Source organism: Mirounga leonina, unplaced genomic scaffold (assembly GCF_011800145.1).
Source record: "Mirounga leonina isolate KUSES-001 unplaced genomic scaffold, KU_Mleo_1.0 Mir_199, whole genome shotgun sequence".
Classification (NCBI taxonomy): Eukaryota; Metazoa; Chordata; class Mammalia; order Carnivora; family Phocidae; genus Mirounga; species Mirounga leonina.
The window spans coordinates 14,606,782-14,626,812 of NW_023270498.1; the positions used below are offsets into that span (position 1 = coordinate 14,606,782).

Genomic DNA, 20,031 nt, shown 5'->3' on the forward strand with positions numbered 1-20,031 from the left:
TAGAGTTGAGGGTCCATTTGTGGGCTCTCTGTTCTGTTCCATTGATCTATGTGTCTGTTTTTGTGCCAGTACCATACTGTCTTGATGATGACAGCTTTGTAATAGAGCTGGAAGTCCGGAATTGTGATGCCACCAGCTTTGCTTTTCTTTTTCAACATTCCTCTAGCTATTCAGGGTCTTTTCTGGTTCCATACAAATTTTAGGATGATTTGTTCTATTTCTTTGAAAAAAGTGGTTGGTGTTTTGATAGGGATTGCCTTAAATGTGTAGATTGCTCTAGGTAGCATTGACATCTTCACAATATTTGTTCTTCCAATCCATGAGCATGGAACGTTTTTCCATTTTTTTGTGTCTTCCTCGATTTCTTTCATTAGTATTTTATAGTTTTCTGAGTACAGATCCTTTGCCTCTTTGGTTAGATTTATTCCTAGGTATCTTATGGTTTTGGGTGCAATTGTAAATGGGATCGACTCCTTAATTTCTCTTTCTTCTGTCTTGTTGTTGGTGTATAGGAATGCCACTGACTTCTGTGCATTGATTTTATATCCTGCCACTTTACTGAATTCCTATATGAGTTCTAGCCGTTTTGGGGTGGAGTCTTTGGGGTTTTCCACATACAGTATCATATCGTCTGCAAAGAGTTAAAGTTCGACTTCTTCTTTGCCAATTTGGATGCCTTTGATTTCTTTTTGTTGTCTGATTGCTGTGGCTAGAACTTCTAATACTATGTCGAATACCAGTGGTGATAGTGAACATCCCTGCCGTATTCCTGACCTTAGGGGGAAAGCTCTCAGTTTTTCCCCATTGAGAATGATATTCGCTGTAGGTTTTTCATAGATGGCTTTTATGATATTGAGGTATGTACCCTCTATCCCTATACTCTGAAGAGTTTTGATCAAGAAAGGATGCTGTACTTTGTCAAATGCTTTTTCTGCATCTATTGAGAGGATCATATGATTCTTGTTCTTTCTTTTGTGAATGTATTGTATCATGTTGATTGATTTGTGGATGTTGAACCAACCTTGCAGCCCAGGGATAAATCCCACTTGGTCATGGTGAATAATCCTTTTAATGTACTGTTGGATCCTATTGGCTAGTATTTTGGTGAGAATTTTTGCATCCATGTTCATGAAGGATATTGGTCTGTAATTCTCCTTTTTGATGGTGTCTTGTGTTTGGAAGTTTTCCTTCCATTTCTGTTTTTGTTTTTTTTTTAAAGATTTTATTTATTTATTTGACAGAGAAACACACAGCGAGAGAGGGAACACAAACGGGGAGTGGGAGAGGGAGAAGCAGACTCCCTGCCGAGCAGGGAGCCTGATGCGGGACTTGATCCCGGGACTCCAGGATCATGACCTGAGCCGAAGGCAGTCGCTTAACCAACTGAGCCACCTAGGCGCCCCCATTTCTGTTTTTTCTTTGACATTTTCAGAAGAATAGGTATTAATTCTTCTTGAAATGTTTGGTAGAATATGATCCAGCAATTGCACTACTGGGTATTTACCCCAAAGATACAAAAGTAGGGATCCGAAAGGGTACGTGCACCCCGATGTTTATAGCAGCAATGTCCACAATAGCCAAACTGTGGATTGAGCCAAGATGTCCGTCGACAGATGAATGGCTAAAGAAGAAGTGGTATATATATACAATGGAATATTATGCAGCCATCAAAAGGAATGAGATCTTGCCATTTGCAACGACGTGGATGGAACTGGAGGGTATTATGTTGAGTGAAATAAGTCAAACAGAGAAAGACATGTATCATATGATCTCACTGATATGAGGAATTCTTAATCGCAGGAAACAAAGGGTTGCTGGAGTAGGGGGTGGGGTGGGAGGGATGAGGTGACTGGGTGATAGACACTGGGGAGGGTATATGCTCTGGTAAGCGCTGTGAATTGTGCAAGACTGTTGAATCTCAGATCTGTAACCTCTGAAACAAATAATGCAATACATGTTAAAAAAAGAAGAAGAAGAAGAAGAAGAAGAAGGTAGCAGGAGGGGAAGAATGAAGTGGGGGAAATCGGAGGGGTAGATGAACTATGAGAGATGATGGACTCTGAAAAACAAACTGAGGGTTCTAGAGGGGAGGGGGTGGGAGGATGGGTTAGCCTGGTGGTGGTTATTGAGGAGGGCACATTCTGCATGGAGCACTGGGTGTTATGCACAAACAATGAATCATGGAACACTACATCTAAAACTAATGATGTAATGTATGGGAATTAACATAAGAATTAAAAAAAAAAATGTTTGGTAGAATTCCCCTGGGAAGCCATCTGGCCATGGGCTTTTCTTTGTTGGGAGATTTTTGATGACTGCTTCAATTTCTTTAGTGGTTATAGGTCTGTTCAGGTTTTCAGTTTCTTCCTGGTTCAGTTTTGGTAGTTGATACATCTCTAGGAATGCATCCATTTCTTCCTGGTTATCTAATTTGGTGGCATAGAGTTGCTCATCATATGTTCTTATAATTGTTTGTATTTCTTTGGTGTTGGTTGTGATCTCTCCTCTTTCATTCATGATGTTGTTGATTTGGGTCATTTCTCTTTTCTTTTTGGTAAGTCTGGCCAGGGGTTTATCAATCTTGTTAATTCTTTCAAAGAACCAGCTCCTAGTTTTTTTTATCTGTTCTACTGTTCTTTTGGTTTCTATTTCATTGAGTTCTGCTCTGATCTTTATAATTTCTCTTCTCCTGCTGGGTTTAGGCTTTATTTGCTGTTCTTTCTCCAGCTCCTTTAGGTGTAGGGTTAGGTTGTGTATTTGAGACCTTTTTTGTTTCTTGAGAAAGGCTTGTATTGCTATATACTTTCCTCTTAGGACTGCCTTTGCTTCATCCCAAAGATTTTGAACATTGTGTTTTCATTTTCATTGGTTTCCATGAATTTTTAACTCTTCTTTAATTTCCTGGTTGACCCATTCATTCTTTAGTAGCATGCTCTTTAGCCTCCATGTATTTGAGTTCTTTCCAACTTTCCTCTTTTTGAGTTCTAGTTTCAAAGCATTGTGGTCCGAAAATAGGCAGGGAATAATCCCAGTCTTTTGGTACCCGTTGAGACCTGATTTGTGACCTAGGATGTGATCTATTCTGGAGAATGTTCCATGGGCACTAGAGAAGAATGTGTATTCCGTTGCTTTGGGATGGAATGTTCTGAACATATCTGTGAAGTCCATTTGGTCCAGTGTGTCAAAGTCTTTATTTCCTTGTTGATCTTTTGCTTAGGGGATCTGTCCATTTCGTTGAGGGGGTTGTTAAAGTCCCCCACTATTTTGTATTGTTGTCGATGTGTTTCTTTGCTTTTGTTATTAATTGGCTTATATAATTGGCTGCTCCCATGTTAGGGGCATAGATATTTACAATTGTTAGATCTTCTTGTTGGATAGACCCTTTAAGTAGGATATAATTGTCCTTCCTCATCTCTTATTACAGTCTTTGGTTTAAAATCTAATTTGTCTGATATAAGGATTGCCACCCCAGCTTTCTTTTGGTGTCCATTAGCATGGTAAATGGTTTTCCACCCCTTCACTTTCAATCTGGGGGTGTCTTTGGGTCTAAAATGAGTCTCTTGCAGACAGCATATCGATGGGTCTTATTTTTTTTATCCAATCTGACAGCCTGTGTCTTTTGATTGGGGCATTTAGCCCATTTACATTCAGGGTAACTATTGAAAGATAGGAATTTAGTGCTACTGTACTGCCTGTAAGGTGACTGTTACTGTATATTGTCGATGTTCCTTTCTGTTCTATGTTGCTTTTAGGCTCTCTCTTTGTTTAGAGGACCCCTTTCAAGATTTCTTGTAGGGCTGGTTTCGTGTTTGCAAATTCCTTCAGTTTTTGTTTGTCCTGGAAGCTTTTTCTCTCTCCTTCTATTTTCAGTGACAGCCTAGCTGGATATAGTATTCTTGGCTGCATATTTTTCTCATTTAGTGCTCTGAATATATCATGCCAGTCCTTTCTGTCCTGCCAGGTCTCTGTGGATAGGTCTGTTGCCAATCTAATGTTTCTACCATTGTAGGTTACATTATCTCTTCTCCCAAGCTGCTTTCAGGATTTTCTCTTTGTCTCTGAAACTTGTACGTTTTACTATTAGATTTCGGGGTGTTGACCTATTTTTATTGATTTTGATGGGGGTTCTCTGTGCCTCCTGGATTTTGATGCTTGTTTCCTTCCCCAGATTAGGGAAGTTCTCTGCTATAATTTGCTCCAATATATCTTCTGTCCCTCTCTCTCTTTCTTCTTTTTCTGGGATCCCAGTTATTCTAATACTGTTTCATCTTACGGTATCACTTATCTCTCGAATTCTGTCCTCGTGATCCAGTAGTTGTTTATCTCTCTTTTTCTCAGCTTCTTTATTTTCCATCATTTGGTCTTCTATATCCCTAATTCTCTTTTCTGCCTCATTTATCCTAGCAGTTTGAGCCTCCATTTTTTATTGCACCTCATTAATAGCCTTTTTGATTTCGACTTGGTTAGATTTTAGTTGTTTTATTTCTCCAGACAGCATTTCTCTAGTATCTTCCAAGCTTTTTTCAATCCCAGCTAGTATCTTTAAAATCGTGATTCTGAACTCTAGTTCCGACATCTTACAACTGTCTGTATTGATTAGGTCCTTGGCAGTCAGTACTACCTCTTGTTCTTTCTTTTTTTTTTGAGGTGAGTTTTTCCATCTTGTCATTTTGTCCAGAGGATAATAGATGAATGAGAGAACAAAATGCTAACAGTGTAACAACAACCCCCGAAAAATACACACTAAACAAATCAGAAGAGACCTTCCAGAAAGTGGTCGCTTTTCTGTTCAGAGAGTTGCTGCTATTCTTTTCTTCAATCTCCTGTTGAGTTCATAGGTGTTCAGAATGGGCTGATTTCTATCTAGTTGAATCCCTGGGACCAGACGAAATTTAGGTCTCCTACTCCTCCGCCATCTTGCTCCTCCCCTCCCAACACTGCATTGTTTTGATTCTCTTGCGCATTGTTATCGTGAGTATGCCCGTCAAATATACCAAAGGCCCAGCGATTTGTAAGTGAATTGTCTACCTTTCCAGGAGTTGGCCTCCCACCAGCTTTCTCCTGTGATTTTGGAATCCCTTTATTCCTTCCTTCTCAGGCATTATGTACTCAAGGAATGCAGGCTAATGAGCCTTGGGCTGGAAGTCAAAAGATCTAGCTTTCCATTTTATGACTCTGCAGTTAACTTACTTTGCCTTCCTTAAGTGTATCCAATTAATCCTCTGGTTAAAGATCTCATTTTTTTTTTAATCAACAGAGAAAAAAAGATGGTATTGAATTAAATGGCTTGTAAGGTAATATTTACATTTTTAATGTCAATCAACATAAACAGTCATACACACACATTTATAAAAACACACACTCCTGCACAGATGCCCCCATCAGCATATTTTGAGATCTCTCTGGAGAGAGCTAATTTTCTTTTTTGATGTTCTGTATTTGCTGTACTCATAATAGTCTCTGCTACAGTGGTTATACAAGGTAAGCGTTTAGTATCTCTTACCTTTCTAAGGAAAAGAGCATTCCCTAAAAGAATAGGGGAAAGGACTGCTGTTTCCAATATAATATGAACTTGAAACAAAGAAAAAGTTGTAATAAGAACATCAAAATGACATTGGGTGTTTTAGCAGTGACGTACATGAAAAAGTTAAGAGTTATTCCCTCATAGAGACATGAAAGGGACAACATGAAAATATCAATATTGCTGAATCAGATAAAACGAAGAGAAAATGGGGCCACGGCAGCTTAACAAATGTTCCTTTAATTTTTTTCATCATTCCTCTGCAGAACGAGGTGGTGAGTGAGCTCAGTGGACTCCCTGTTGAGCATAGATTGGGGCCACGCTTCCCGGCAGAGGCCATGATTGCTGGCACAGCCTCAATCATGCAGCTCATCTGTTTTCTCCACAGGACCCACTCCCTTGGCTATGTAGACCATGCTCTGCTGTATGTGCTTGTTTATTTTGAGGTACAGACCCTACTCCCTCAATCTGTAGACATTAGAAAGACTTAGAGAGTAGGATGTGTCCCAAGTGCCCTCCTGCTCGTTGCATCTGGGCTGGTTCCAGGCATCTGGCCCAGTGCCAGCAATGCAGTGGGCTCTCAGAAAACGTTACTGACTCTCTGCCTTCACATAATTTGTTTGCATTGTCAAGGTGTCTGAGCGGAGTCTTTGTTTTATAAGGTGTAGAAAGAGGAATAACTAAGGAATTTGTTTCCAAATGTTATCACAAAAGACTTCTATAAAATCTTTATTTACTTGAGAGAGAAAGTACGTACAAGTGGGGGGATGGGCTGAGGGAGAAGCAGGCTCCCCGCTGAGCAGGGAGCCCCATGTGGGGCTCGATCCCAGGACCCTGAGATCATGGCCTGAGCCAAAGGCAGACGCTTAACCCACTGAACCACCCAGGCACCCCGATTTCTATAAAATCTTAACACTATCCTGAGAATGCCTTTACCGTCAGATTTATAATTTTCAGAGTAGGTTTTTCTATACATTATGGCATAGCAAGATTCTCTTGTAAATCAAAAGTGAAGGTAGTTCAGCTAAGGCAGCTTATATTTGGAAGGTTCTCACAGAGTCTCTTTGGCACAATGGAAAGAACAGGGGGTTTGCGTTCCCACGGCCTGAATTCAGACCCACCAAATTGCTGAGTGACTTTAGGGGTATTTAACCTTTCTGTGCCCCACTTTACTACCTGTAAAGTGGGGACAGTGATGCAAGGGTGTTGTGACAGAGAGAATATACATGAATGGGGTCTGGCACACAGACCACAGACAATAAATGGTACCAGTATCACCAACACTGTTAATAACCACCAGAATTAACTTAGAAGGGGGCTAGATGCCTGATAGAACCAGAAGTGCCTCCAGATTCCTCTGGGACAGAATACCCCTGGAAAGTAAGTGCTGTTCTTTAGAAGGCTCATTGCTGACTCTTGTGTGTTCACCTAGCGATTCTGGTCCTCTCCGCATCGCAAAGACACCCTCACCACCCGAGGAGCCTTCACCCATCCCGAGCCCGACAGCTAGTCCCAATCACACGCTGACACCTGCGTCTCCTGCACCAGCAAGGCCTAGGTCACCTTCACAGGTAGGAAGAGGTCAAATACACTGGGGAGAATGGAAGAACTCGTGATGAGGTGACCCCATCTGGGGATAATCCCATGGTGCTAGGGCACTGAAAGGAGTTTCCAGTTGGGGAGGCTTTGAGGCTGTAGGCATTTTGATGGTCACTAAGGAATCAACTTAGTTCTCCAATTTGGATTCCTGTTTGGGTGGTTGAGACTTCTCTCCACAGCCTCAGCTTCCTTAGGCTTGCATGCCCTCCTCACCTCCCACTTCTCGCTCTCAGAAGGCCCTGATCAATCTCACCTTCTCCCTGGACATTCCCTCCTCTAGCAATTAAGGTTACACTTGGAGCAAGTATGGCCAAGAAAGCCATGATGTTTATATACCACTTCACATTTTTGGTATCACCCACAGGGTGTGGCACATGAGTAGACACTCAACAAAAGCATCTGGAACAAGCGATTGAGAGACACAGTAAGGACTGGAAAAGGTCAATATAGAGAAACATTGCCACCCTTGTCTTCCCCACTTGGGGTGAAGATGAAATTCCTACAACAAGACTTGAAGTTCAAGTCTTTGAAACTAAGGAAAGTGGTGAGAAGATCCATGGAATAGATCTGTGAAGTTCTTCTCAAAACACTCTATTGGAAACTGAAGTTCGTGCTGTCTGTGGGTGGTTTCACTGAGTCCAGTGAAAAGCTTTCCTGATTGTACTGTTAAAATTCGAATTTCTTGCTGAAGTGAGGAATCCGTTTCGGTTGACTTCACAAAGGGGGTCGCCCTAGTTTAACTTGAGAGGTGTGGGCGCCTGGCCTTGTGGCCCTGCATGTAGAATTGGCATTGAGGTGGATGGGGTCACCTTGCCTGAGTGTTTCTCGGGGGGCCCTTGCTTGTTGGTGCTCCCAGAGCCACCAAGGCAGACAGCATTCTCTACTCAATCAGGTCCCTTATTTCTCTGTGTATATCTAAATGTCAGTCAGTGACCGATAATGTCCGCCCAGTGCTGTTCATGTGGCATTTCTACACATCTCACATGCTGTCTTTGGCCGAATTAATTTGCTTGTGTCTCTGATGTTTTGTAGACAAGGAAGGGACCTCCCGTCCCACCTCTGCCTAAAGTCACCCCAACGAAGGAACTCCAGCAGGAGAACATCATCAGTTTCTTCGAGGACAACTTTGTTCCGGAAATCAGTGTGACGACACCTTCACAGGTAAGAGCCTGCTGCAGAGCTGGGATGAGCACACAGGTACCAAGGCAGAGGGACTCTCAGGGACCAGCTTTCAAGGTGGCAGATGTTAGAGCCAGCAGCGTCATTTCCGGTCTCATCCAGGTTGGCTTTAATCACGTGGTATGTCTAAAGCATTCTCAAATGGAAGGTGTACACACAGTATTTGGAAATACTAAAAAGTGTAAAATGAAGAATTTTAACGATCACTTACATCATACTACTCTCATGTAGCCACTGATGCACTTTGGTGTATTTTCCTTCAGGCTTTGGTTTCTAGGTTTATGTTCTGTACCACAACATTCAGATTGTATTGTTATGGATTCCTGACTTTTCTACTTAATCTTATTGAACATCTTTTTCATGTCATAATATCATCTTTTCAAAAGAAAATGCATAGCCAGAGTATTCCATCTGATGGATGGACTAGCCCATGATTGCAGTCACAGGTCGCTTCCCATTTTCCTGTTTTTTTACCAGCACTTCTGCGAACATCAATATATGTTAATTCATGTTTACACTCTCAGTTGTTTCTTTTATATTGCTTCCTGGTAGAGAATAGGAAAATGAAATTAAAAGAGGTGAATATTTTTAAGCCTTTCGCCCTTCAGCACAAGTAACTGTATCCATTTACATGATTTGGCAAAGAGACCTGGGCGCACCTTCTCCAGCTCCAGCTCCCTTGATAGGCGGCACAGCCCTCTCTGCTGGCCACTTGGTTGTCCCGTTGCCTTGAGAATGAAGATTCTTCACCTCCAGAGCTGTTCCTCATGCCATTGAAGCCATTTCTTTAAGAGTGAAAGTCCTCAGACACATCCTGCCAATATCACTTGCTCCCAGTGTTCTCAGGGTCAGAAATAATACCTACATTTTGCAAGAGGTGTGAACGCAGTGCTGTAATTACTGAGTGCGTCCATAACAACACTGTGTACAACATGCCAATTACAATCACATCCTGTTGATAATGACAGGAATGATGTACTAATCACAGAGAGCTCAAGAAATAGAAACTAAGAAGCAACGCAGTGGCAAATCGTAATGTGTCATTGCTTTTAAGGGCGTTTATCAATAAGGTGCAATAGCTTTTAGCTGTTGTTTTCCTTCTTCTGTTGTTGGTAGGAGATGGTGAGTTTGGTAAGGTAACAGGGCCTTGACATGTGATTTAGCAGCTCCTTTGAGGAGGGAGCCTTGCATGTTGATGAGCACACGGACAGATAATCTCTGTGGCTCCATAGATGCCTCCAGGGATAGTGGTCTCAGAGCCAGGGCTCTACCTGGCACCTGCCATTGCATGGGCCCCAAACTCCAGCAGTTTTCATTTCCAACCTGGTCCCGTCCCTTTGATTGGCTAACAGCTCAGCTTCCTTCTCTTTTTTGCTACATCAGTTTTCAGACTGAGAGTGTTTTAGGGTGATCATATCCTTATTCAAGTTGCTTTCCCCTGCACCCTTGAAGAACATGCTCTCAGTCCCATCCACTAATACAGAGTGTGCTCACCTAGAAGCCACATGTCCTTGGCTGAAGACCCCTCCATTTAGCACCCGAGGCAACTGAAGTCGAGGCAACATGGCGCATAGACAAGTTCTAAAGCAAAGCTGGGGTTCAAAAATGTTCTTTCCTTTAAAATGTTTTGTTATTTGCAGTTGGATGGCTCACATAAGGGTCCTTCGTCATAGGAAAAAAAAAAGAAAGCACTTTTTAAATTACAAATGCTAGAAGAGGCCCTGAAGTACTTCTAAGGGCACGAACTTTCACGATACTGTTGAGTAGCGGTCGTGGGAAAAGTCAAGAGTCGGACAGAGGGAGAGCCGGCACCTTTCAAAGCAGAAGGGGCTCGGGCTGGGGCTGCCACAGTGACGCAGTTGGCTGGAGGGCCGCCTGCCCCAGCCTGGCTGGTCTTGGCGCACCGCTCCATGGCCCTGGGGAGGACCTTTTATAACACGCTGGTTGGGTGTGCTGGGTGGTTTTGAAAGAACTAACCACCAGAGACCTTGTGGGGGTGCATTTTGGGGGCTAAGCTTCATTTATATTGTTTTCTTTTCATCGGGAGGAGGGAGAAGGGGGTTTCTCTGTTTTTTTCCACATCTGAAGCAGCGTGGCTCCCGCGGTGGACCACAGTGTGTGACCAGAAGCTTCTCCATTGACTAAGTGGCTGTTCGTCTCATGTCACCATGTCAAGAGACGGCGTGAGACAGGGATTTATGTCTCAGTGCACTTTCTCACTTACTGAGTGATATGATCTAGCTTTACTTTAAAGTCCACAGATGCTGCCTTTCCCTGAAGCTTCTTGACTGCTTCCTCTGTTGCTTGTTCCTCTGTAGATATCCACAGATATGTGTTCCTTCACCCCTTTGGGGTCACATGCAGCAGAGTTTCTGAGTCAGCAGATCTGGAGTGGGGGCCAAGAATCTGTACTCCTCACAAGCCTCCCAGTGATGCTGATGCTGCAGGTTGTGGGATCACGCTGTGAGAACCACTGTTGTTGGCCAGCATTTCCAAATGTATGGCCATGAACAAAGTACCACAGTGAATGAACAGATTTCTTCCAGGGAAATATCCAGCTGAGTCAAGGGTATATCTTGATTGACCATTTATAACTGCTCCACTTAAAAACTGCGTGACTGGAAATACTCCATATTTCTGACCGTTGGACTCCCACATACACATATGTGCATGCTTGTAATATCAGATGTGTTGATCAGATTATTTGTCAAGCTGCATATTCTAAGTGAACAGACTGTCTCATCAGGACTGTTTTTATTTTATTTATTTATTTATTTGGTGGGCAGCAAAGCAAGGTTTATTGAGCGATAGCAAAGTGATAGTACAGAGCTCCGGAAGAGGGAGGGGGCCCGAGAGTGTTGCCCCGGGACTGTGATGTTTTTAGACATGCACAGGTAAACAATGAAAACGAATAAATAGAAACACCAGCTGTATGGGATCAGAGTCTTGGAAGCTAGCAAGCTGAGATGTAGCTGAAAAGCTTTTCTCCCAGATACATGCATTTATAATAATAGGGAGTGGTCTGTTTCAATTTTATTTTGATATTTTTACAAAGGATATTAAGTCATTCTGCATTGAACAGATAGGTTTATGTCCCCAGTTTGCTATTTTTATCCTGAGCCTCAGTGGGGAAGAACAGCGTTTGTATTAATCCCAGCCATAAGCTCCAGATGTGGTGACTGAGATATTCCTCCCCACTGACAGATTTGTATGTCTCGTCCACCAAGCTTCATTACAGTGACAGTCTCTCCTGAGTGTGTCATGGGATTCGAAACAAATCCGTCAGACCTACAGAGCCCTCTAATGGCCCCAGATCTTAACTCTCTCATAGAATCTTCTCTGTGAGATAGCCTTGCCTGCTTACAGGGAGAGGTCTGTGTGTCAACAACAAAGGGCTGACCTTGCTTCTCTGGTTCTGTGTTTACAAAAATGGAACTGCCAGAGGACAAACCCAGCCCTCTCTATTTTTCCCTCCCAAGAAACTAAATAGGAAGAAATCTCCTGTGTGTTTGTATGTGTGTGTGTGTGTGTGTGTGTGTGTTCCTGCATTATTCTTTTAAAACAGCATTTTCCATCACATCCCATAAGATGCTGTGAAAAGTGGTTCCTGGTCATAAGAGGCTGGCGGGGGGGGGCTGCATCCCCTTTTTCTTTACATAGTTTATGTCAGTGTGTTCAAGGCTCTGAGAAGTTCAACAAAAGCCCTGTTTGTTTAAATCAGAGTTTCTCAAACAGTCTCCCTTTCCTTCCAAAGCACTACCTGTTTCAGGAAAATGGGCGTTGGGTGAAACATTTTTTATTTAGAAGGTATTATGTTCCTGGAGACCAAATTTATGGCATATAAATAGGATTTTAACAGATCAAGACAGAGAAAGCAATCGTGTATATATACACATAGATATGTACACATGCAAGGTTTTTTCTTTTTCCTTCAATGTTTTGGACTGCCTTCTCTTCTAATTCCATCCAGGTTCACCCTCCTTTCCCAGCAGGGCTTTCCACAGGGACTGTAGCTCTGAGCAAATATTTTTGCTTGGGGGGCGGTGGGTTGGGGGGGTTCTGTCCATATAACCAGTTTGAGTCTCTTGAAGTGAGCGTGTCAGCAACGTTCTGGTGGTCAGTCTCAGGGGATTCCATACACGAAATGCCATGCTAGCCTAGCCAGTGGGAGCAGTCTGCTCACCAGCTGCCCTCTTGGAAACAAACCTGGCCACCACGTTCCAGGACGACTGGGTAGACGTGACGTGAGCCCCAGAGCTCCTCCATATAGAGTAGGGTCACAGAGCGCTCCAAAGAGGAGGGGGTGGGCCAGGCCCACGTGGTCCTGCTGCAGACGCGGGGTGCCCTGACGGGATAGCCTTGCTAGCCACAGCTTCCACCACCAAAAGAGGAATCAGAAAATACCAGGAAAGGTGCTCAAAAGGGTGGGGGCCCCCTGAGGGGCAGGGCTCGGGGCAGGGTCCCTTCTTGCCTATCTACGTCTCAGAAGAGATTACCTGTTTTCGGATTTTTTTTTTTCATAGTAGGTAACCTTCAGGTATTTTGCCTAAATCTTTTCCCAACAATGATGTTGCCCATTTTCTCTCTTTCATATAGCATTCTCCTTTACAAACCCAGATGGATTATCTTTTGACCATCCAAGTTCATTCCTCCAGGCCCATATCGCCGTTCTTGCTGGGCGTACCTGCAGTGGGGGAAGGCAAGACAGCGGCACAGCCTTGCAGTCACATGGCTGTGGGCGTCATGTTAGCGCCATTAACTCTGACACCCTTACTTCTCCGCTTTCTGGCCAAATGCTGCATCTCACATTTTAAGTTCATGAAATCATCCTATTTTTCCTACCCAATCAAATGGAAGTAGATTTTCAACTTGCTTAATAAGTTTGCAAAAGGGTCTTTTTTATCTGGTCAATCCAGACAGAGGCCATCCTGCAATCCTGTGCATGCACACCCCTCACTTCCCAGGTATCTGTCACCTGGTTTTGAATATCGCCCTGGCTTTTCTTTTCTTTTTTTTTTTTTTTTTAAAGATTTTATTTATCCATTTGAGAGCGAGAATGAGAGAGAGAGAGAGAGAGAGAGAGAGAGCATGAGAGGGGGAGGGTCAGAGGGAGAAGCAGACTCCCCATTGAGCAGGGAGCCCGATGCGGGACTCGATCCCGGGACTCCAGGATCATGACCTGAGCCGAAGGCAGTCGCTTAACCAACTGAGCCACCCAGGCACCCCGCCCTGGCTTTTCTTTTCAACCGTAGCTATATTTCTGGACCAGCTGCCTCTTCTTTCGGTTGATATTTTTTCAAAGTAAACATGTTAGCATTCTTTTAACACAGAAAGAATTAGGAATATGGAAATTCGAAGGAAGAAAATTGCATTTCAAGCCCCGATTTGGTCCGTCTGTTGCCCTGGTGGGTCACCCGCAGCACCATGGGTTCCTTCAGCAGCAGTAGCCATGCAGTGCGGTTTATTTTTCATCTGGGGCCCTGCCAATATTCTTAAATCATTGTATAAGTTGGCCTCACAACCTTCTGAGGTTCCCAGACTCCTGAACGTCTAACAATGCCTAGACTTTTTGTACTTTCCCCGTTTTGCATTTTATATTTTACCCCTCTACAAAGCATCTCATGGTGTGAAGCTTTTTTGAGATTCTGTATTTTTTTAAGCATTATTTTATTTTTATTTTTCTAAAGATTCTATTTATTTATTTGAGAGAGAGAATGAGACAGAGAGAGAGAGAGCACGAGATGGGGGAGGGTCAGAGGGAGAAGCAGGCTCCCCGCCGAGCAGGGAGCCCGATGTGGGACTCGATCCCGGGACTCCAGGATCATGACCTGAGCTGAAGGCAGTCGCTTAACCAACTGAGCCACCCAGGCGCCCTGAGATTCTGTATTTTTGAACATGGTTTGAGGTATGGACAGAGAGTGGGGGTTAGCTGGTGCCAAGAGGCCAGGAGAGGAAGGGGGGAAGGGGAATGCAGAAGAATGAGCTGGGGAGACGGGAAGGAGCTCCTGATGGGGAAGCACGTGACTGAGTATGTTCTATGCAGAGTCTCCTTCGATTGAGTCTTGACATCATTCCTGTGATTTACAGGCCATTAATCCCTACTCTGAAGTTGTGCAGACCTGTCATCTTTCTGCCATACTGTGGCTCCCTGGGCAGATGTGGAAAGCAGAAGCCTGTAGACTGTAGGTGCCAGCATCTTAAGCACCTGAGAGACAGTGGATACTAGATGTCCAGTAAATTGAACAAATCCATCTTAATTCTTTCTCTCCTTAATGTTCAGGGTGCATGTTCTCTAGAAATGTCTCTGGGTTTTCGGTATTAGCAATGTCCTTCAGGTTGTTACATATCAGCGATATTATTAAATCCCAGATGCGGTGGTAAGAGGGTCTTTGTTCATCCAGTGGTCATCACAGAAGGTCACTGTAAGCACAGATCCTATCCCTCTCCCCTCTGTACCTCTTCTCAGTACTGTCAGCTGTTACGCTCTTGCTCAGAGTGTATGCAAGGCCAATGAGCAAACTCATGACATGCTACACTAAAGATGGTTGTACCATCTCCCAACCTGTTCCAATAAAAACCAAACCAACCCACCTAGGGAAACAGTTCCTTAGAAAGTTTAGTTTGCTGTGTGTCAGCTCATGAGAGTGTTTGCTGGATTATATAAACATGGGTAGGCACATAGAGCAAATGTGGTAACATTTGTGACAAGTCTAGGTCATGGGTAAATGGATCTTCATTGTATTATTTTAGCGTTTTTATCTGACCTCCCCTGCCTTATTGGGAAGTTATAAGTGTCCTGCATCATATTTAGAATAGAGTAAATGTCCTCAAAATAAGTTTAATAAAAGAATAAAAAAAAACTCTTGGGAAGAAATAGTACCTATGGCTTTATTGTCATCCAGCTAACTGAAATATTGTGTTATCATTTTTTAAAGTTTTATTTTATTATGTTAGTCACCATACAAAACATCATTAGTTTTTGATGTAGTGATCCACAAGTCATTGTTTTCGTATAACACCCAGTACTCCATGCAGTACGTGAACTCCTTAATACCCATAACCTGACCGGCCTAACCCATCCCCCCACCCCCCTCCCCTCTAAAACCCTCAGTTTGTTTCTCAGGGTCCATAGTCTCTCATGGTTCATCTCTCCCTCCGATTACCGCCCCCCTTCATTTTTCCCTTCCTTCTCCTAATGTCCTCCATGCTATTCTTTATGTTCCACAAATAAGTGAAACCATATGATAATTGACTTTCTCTGCTTGACTTATATCACTTAGCATAATCTCCTCCAGTCCCATCCATGTTGATGTAAAAGTTGGGTTATTCATCCTTTCTGATGGCTGAGCATTATTCCATTGTGTATATGGACCACATCTTCTTTATCCATTCATCTGTTGAAGGGCAACTTGGCTTTTTCCACAGTTTGGCTATTGCAGACATTGCTGCTATGAACATTGGGGTGCATATGGCCCTTCTTTTCACTACATCTGTGTCTTTGGGCTAAATACCCAGGAGTGCAATTGCTGGGTCATAGGGTAGCTCTATTTTTAAATTTTTGAGGCACCTCCACACTGTTTTCCGAAGTGGCTGTACCAACTTGCATTCCCACCAACAGTGTAAGAGGGTTCCCCGTTCTCCACAACCTCTCCCAACATTTGTTGTTTCTCTCCCTGTCCATTTTTGCCATTCTAACTGGTGTAAGGTGGTATCTCAATGGTTTTGATTTGGATTTCCCTGCTGGCTAATAATGATGAACATTTTTTCATGTGTCTGTTAGCCATTTGTATGTCTTCTTCGGAGAAGTGTCTTTTCATATCTTCTGCCCACTTTCTGACTTGATTATTTGTTTTTTGGGTGTTGAATTTGAGAAGTTCTTTATAGATCTTGGATACCAGCCCTTTATCTGTAGTGTCATTTGCAAATATCTTCTCCCATTCTGTGGGTTGCCTCTTTGTTTTGTTGACTGTTTCCTTTGCTGTGCAGAAGCTTTTTATCTTGATGAAGTCTCAAAAGTACATTTTTGCTTTTGTTTCACTAGCCTTTGGAGATGTATCTTGAAAGAAGTTGCTGTGGCCGATGTCAAAGAGGTTACTGCCTATGTTCTCCTCTAGGATTTTGATGGATTCCTGTCTCACATTGAGGTCTCTCATCCACTTTGAGTTTACCTTTGTGTATGGTGTTAGAGAATGGTCGAGTTTCATTCTCTGTATAGAGCTGTCCAATTTTCCCAGCACCATTTATTGAGGAGACTGTCTTTTTTCCATTGCATATTTTTTCCTGCTTTGTCCATAGAATTGAGGATCCATAATGGGTTCTCTATTCTTTTCCATTGGCCTATATGTCTGTTTTTGTGGCAATACCATGCTGCCTTGGTGATCACTGCTTTCTTCAGACTATAGGGTTAGAGGGAACATTCCTCAATTTCATAAAATCCATCTATGAAAAACCCACAGTGAATATCATCCTTAATGGGGAAAAGCTGAGAGCCTTTCCCTTAAGATCAGGAACACGTCAAAGATGCCCACTCTCGCCACCATTGTTCAATATAGTACTAGAAAGTCCTAACAGCAATCAGACAACAACAAAAAAATAAAATGTATTCAAATTGGCAAAGAAGAAGTCAAACTCTCTCTCTTAGCAGATGACATGATACTTTATGTGGAAAATCCAAAAGACTCCACCCCCAAATTACTAGAACTCATACAGCAATTCAGTAATGTGGCAGGATACAAAATCAATGCACAGAAATCAGTTGCTTTCTTATACACTAACAACGCAACTGTAGAAAGAGAAATTAGAGAAACGATTCCATTTACAATGGCACCAAAAACCGTAAGATACCTTGGAATAAACCTAACCAAAGAGGTAAAGGATCTCTACTCTAGGAACTACAGAACACTCATGACAGAAATTGAAGAAGACAAAAAGATGGAAAAACATTCCATGCTCATGGATCGGAAGAAGAAACATTGTTAAAATGTCTATACTACCCAGAGCAATCTATACCTTCAATGCCATCCCGATCAAAATTCCAATGACATTTTTCAAAGTGCTGGAACAAACAGTCCTAAAATTTGTATGGAATCAGAAAAGACCCCGAATTGCCAAGGAGATGTTGAAAAAGAAAAACAAAACTGGGGGCATCACGTTGCCTGATTTCAAGCTATATTACAGTATTGTGTTATCATTAAGAAATCATTGTGTGTGTCTGTCTGTCTGTCCATCTGTTTGTCTGCCTGCCTGCCTGCAATTTGGAGACTCTAAATGTTTTGTGTCTGTGGCTATAAAATGAAATGTCTGTTACCTGATACGCTTATAAGAATAATGCCATGAAGGATGCATTGTTAACACAAAAAACTAGTAAATTACAGAGAAGCAAAAAGTAAAAATTTAAAAGCATAGTGATGTTTCCCAGCAAAAACCACTCTTACTAATGTACTTTTTGTCATTGGGTAGAGGGAGAGGAGAAAGAGACTCTTAAGCAGGCTCCACATCCAGCCCAGAGCCTGATGCAGGGCTTGATCTCACAACCCTGAGATCATGACCTGAGCCCAAATCAAGAGTCGGATGCTTAACCGACTGAGCCACCCAGGTGCCCCTAAAGTATACATTTTGATAAGTTTTGAAGTATGTGTACACCCATGAAACCATCACCAGGATCAAGATAATGAATATAACTGTCACCCCCAGAGTTTCTTTGTGTCTATAATCGCTCCTGTTCCTCTCCACATACCGAACCCTCCAGGCAGACACTCCTCTTTCTGTCCCCATATGTTCGTTTGAATTTCCTAGAATTTTATACAGATGGAATCATACAGTGTGTGTACCCTTTTTGGTCTGGCATCTTTTATTCGGCATAATTATTATGAAGTTCATCCATTTTGTAGCATGTATCAGCAATTCATTTTTTTTTATCCCCATACATTACATCATTAGTTCTAGATGAAGTGTTCCATGATTCATTGTTTGTGCATAACACCCAGTGCTCCATGCAGAATGTGCCCTCCTCAATACCCACCACCAGGCTAACCCATCCTCCCACCCCCCTCCCCTCTAGAACCCTCAGTTTGTTTTTCAGAGTCCATCGTCTCTCATGGTTCGTCCACCCCTCCAATTTCCCCCGCTTCATTCTTCCCCTCCCGCTACCTTCTTCTTCTTTTTTTTTTCTTAACATATATTGCATTATTTGTTTCAGAGGTACAGATCTGAGATTCCACAGTCTTGCACAATTCACAGCGCTTACCAGAGCCCATACCCTCCCCAGTGTCTATCACCCAGTCACCCCATCCCTCCCACCCCACCCCCCACTCCAGCAACCCTCAGTTTGTTTCCTGCGATTAAGAATTCCTCATATCAGTGAGGTCATATGATACATGTCTTTCTCTGCTTGATTTATTTCTCTCAACATAATACCCTCCAGTTCCATCCATGTCGTTGCAAATGGCAAGATCTCATTCCTTTTGATGGCTGCATAATATTCCATTGTATATATTTACCACATCTTCTTTATCCATTCATCTGTCGATGGACATCTTGGCTCTTTCCACAGCTTGGCTATTGCTGCTATAAACATTGGGGTGCACATGCCCCTTCGGATCCCTACTTTTGTATCTTTGGGGTAAATACCCATTAGTGCAATTGCTGGATAGTATGGTAGCTCTATTTTCAACTTTTTGAGGAACCTCCATCCTGTTTTCCAGAGTGGCTGCACCAGCTTGCATTCCCACCAACAGTGTAGGAGGGTTCCCCTTTCTCCGCATCCCCGCCAACATCTGTCGTTTCCTGACTTGTTAATTTTAGCTATTCTGACTGGTGTGAGGTGGTATCTCATTGAGGTTTTGATTTGGATTTCCCTGATGCTGAGCGATATTGAGCACTTTTTCATGTGTCTGTTGGCCATTTGGATGTCTTCTTTGGAAAAATGTCTGTTCATGTCTTCTGCCCATTTCTTGATTGGATTCTTTGTTCTTTGGGTGTTGAGTTTGATGAGTTCTTTATAGATCTTGGATACTAGCCCTTTATCTGATATGTCATTTGCAAATATCTTCTCCCATCCTGTCGGTTGTCTTTTGGTTTTGTTGACTGTTTCCTTTGCTTTGCAAAAGCTTTTTATCTTGATGAAGTCCCAATAGTTCATTTTTGCCCTTGCTTCCCTTGCCTTTGGCCATGTTTCTAGGAAGAAGTTGCTTCGGCTGAGGTCAAAGAGGTTGCTGCCTGTGTTCTCCTTTAGGATTTTGATGGACTCCTGTCTCACATTGAGGTCTTTCAACCACTTGGAGTCTATTTTTGTGTGTGGTGTAAGGAAATGGTCCAGTTTCATTCTTCTGCATGTGGCTATCCAATTTTCCCAACACCATTTGTTGAAGAGACTGTCTTTGTTCGATTGGACATTCTTTCCTGCTTTGTCGAAGATGAGTTGACCATAGAGTTGAGGGTCCATTTCTGGGCTCTCTATTCTGTTCCATTGATCTATGTGTCTGTTTTTGTGCCAGTACCATGCTGTCTTGATGATGACACCTTTGTAACAGAGCTTGAAGTCCGGAATTGTGATGCCGCCGGCTTTGCTTTTCTTTTTCAACATTCCTCTGGCTATGCGGGGTCTTTTCGGGTTCCATACAAATTTTAGGATTATTTGTTCCATTTCTTTGAAAAAAGTGGATGGTATTTTGATGGGGATTGCATTGAATGTGTAGATTGCTCTAGGTAGCATTGACATCTTCACAATATTT

At 42.7% G+C, this 20,031-nt stretch overlaps 1 protein-coding gene across 2 annotated transcripts in view; it reads left to right on the forward strand.

The window, feature by feature from the left end:
• AMPH (amphiphysin) overlaps positions 1–20,031 on the forward strand; it is a 278,616-nt gene that overhangs the window by 189,530 nt on the left and 69,055 nt on the right. For both annotated transcript variants that reach the window (XM_035026533.1, XM_035026534.1), the window contains exons 10-11: positions 6,954–7,092; positions 8,153–8,281. In XM_035026533.1, coding sequence (XP_034882424.1) covers positions 6,954–7,092; positions 8,153–8,281 — 268 coding nt within the window. The remainder of the gene's footprint in view (positions 1–6,953; positions 7,093–8,152; positions 8,282–20,031) is intronic.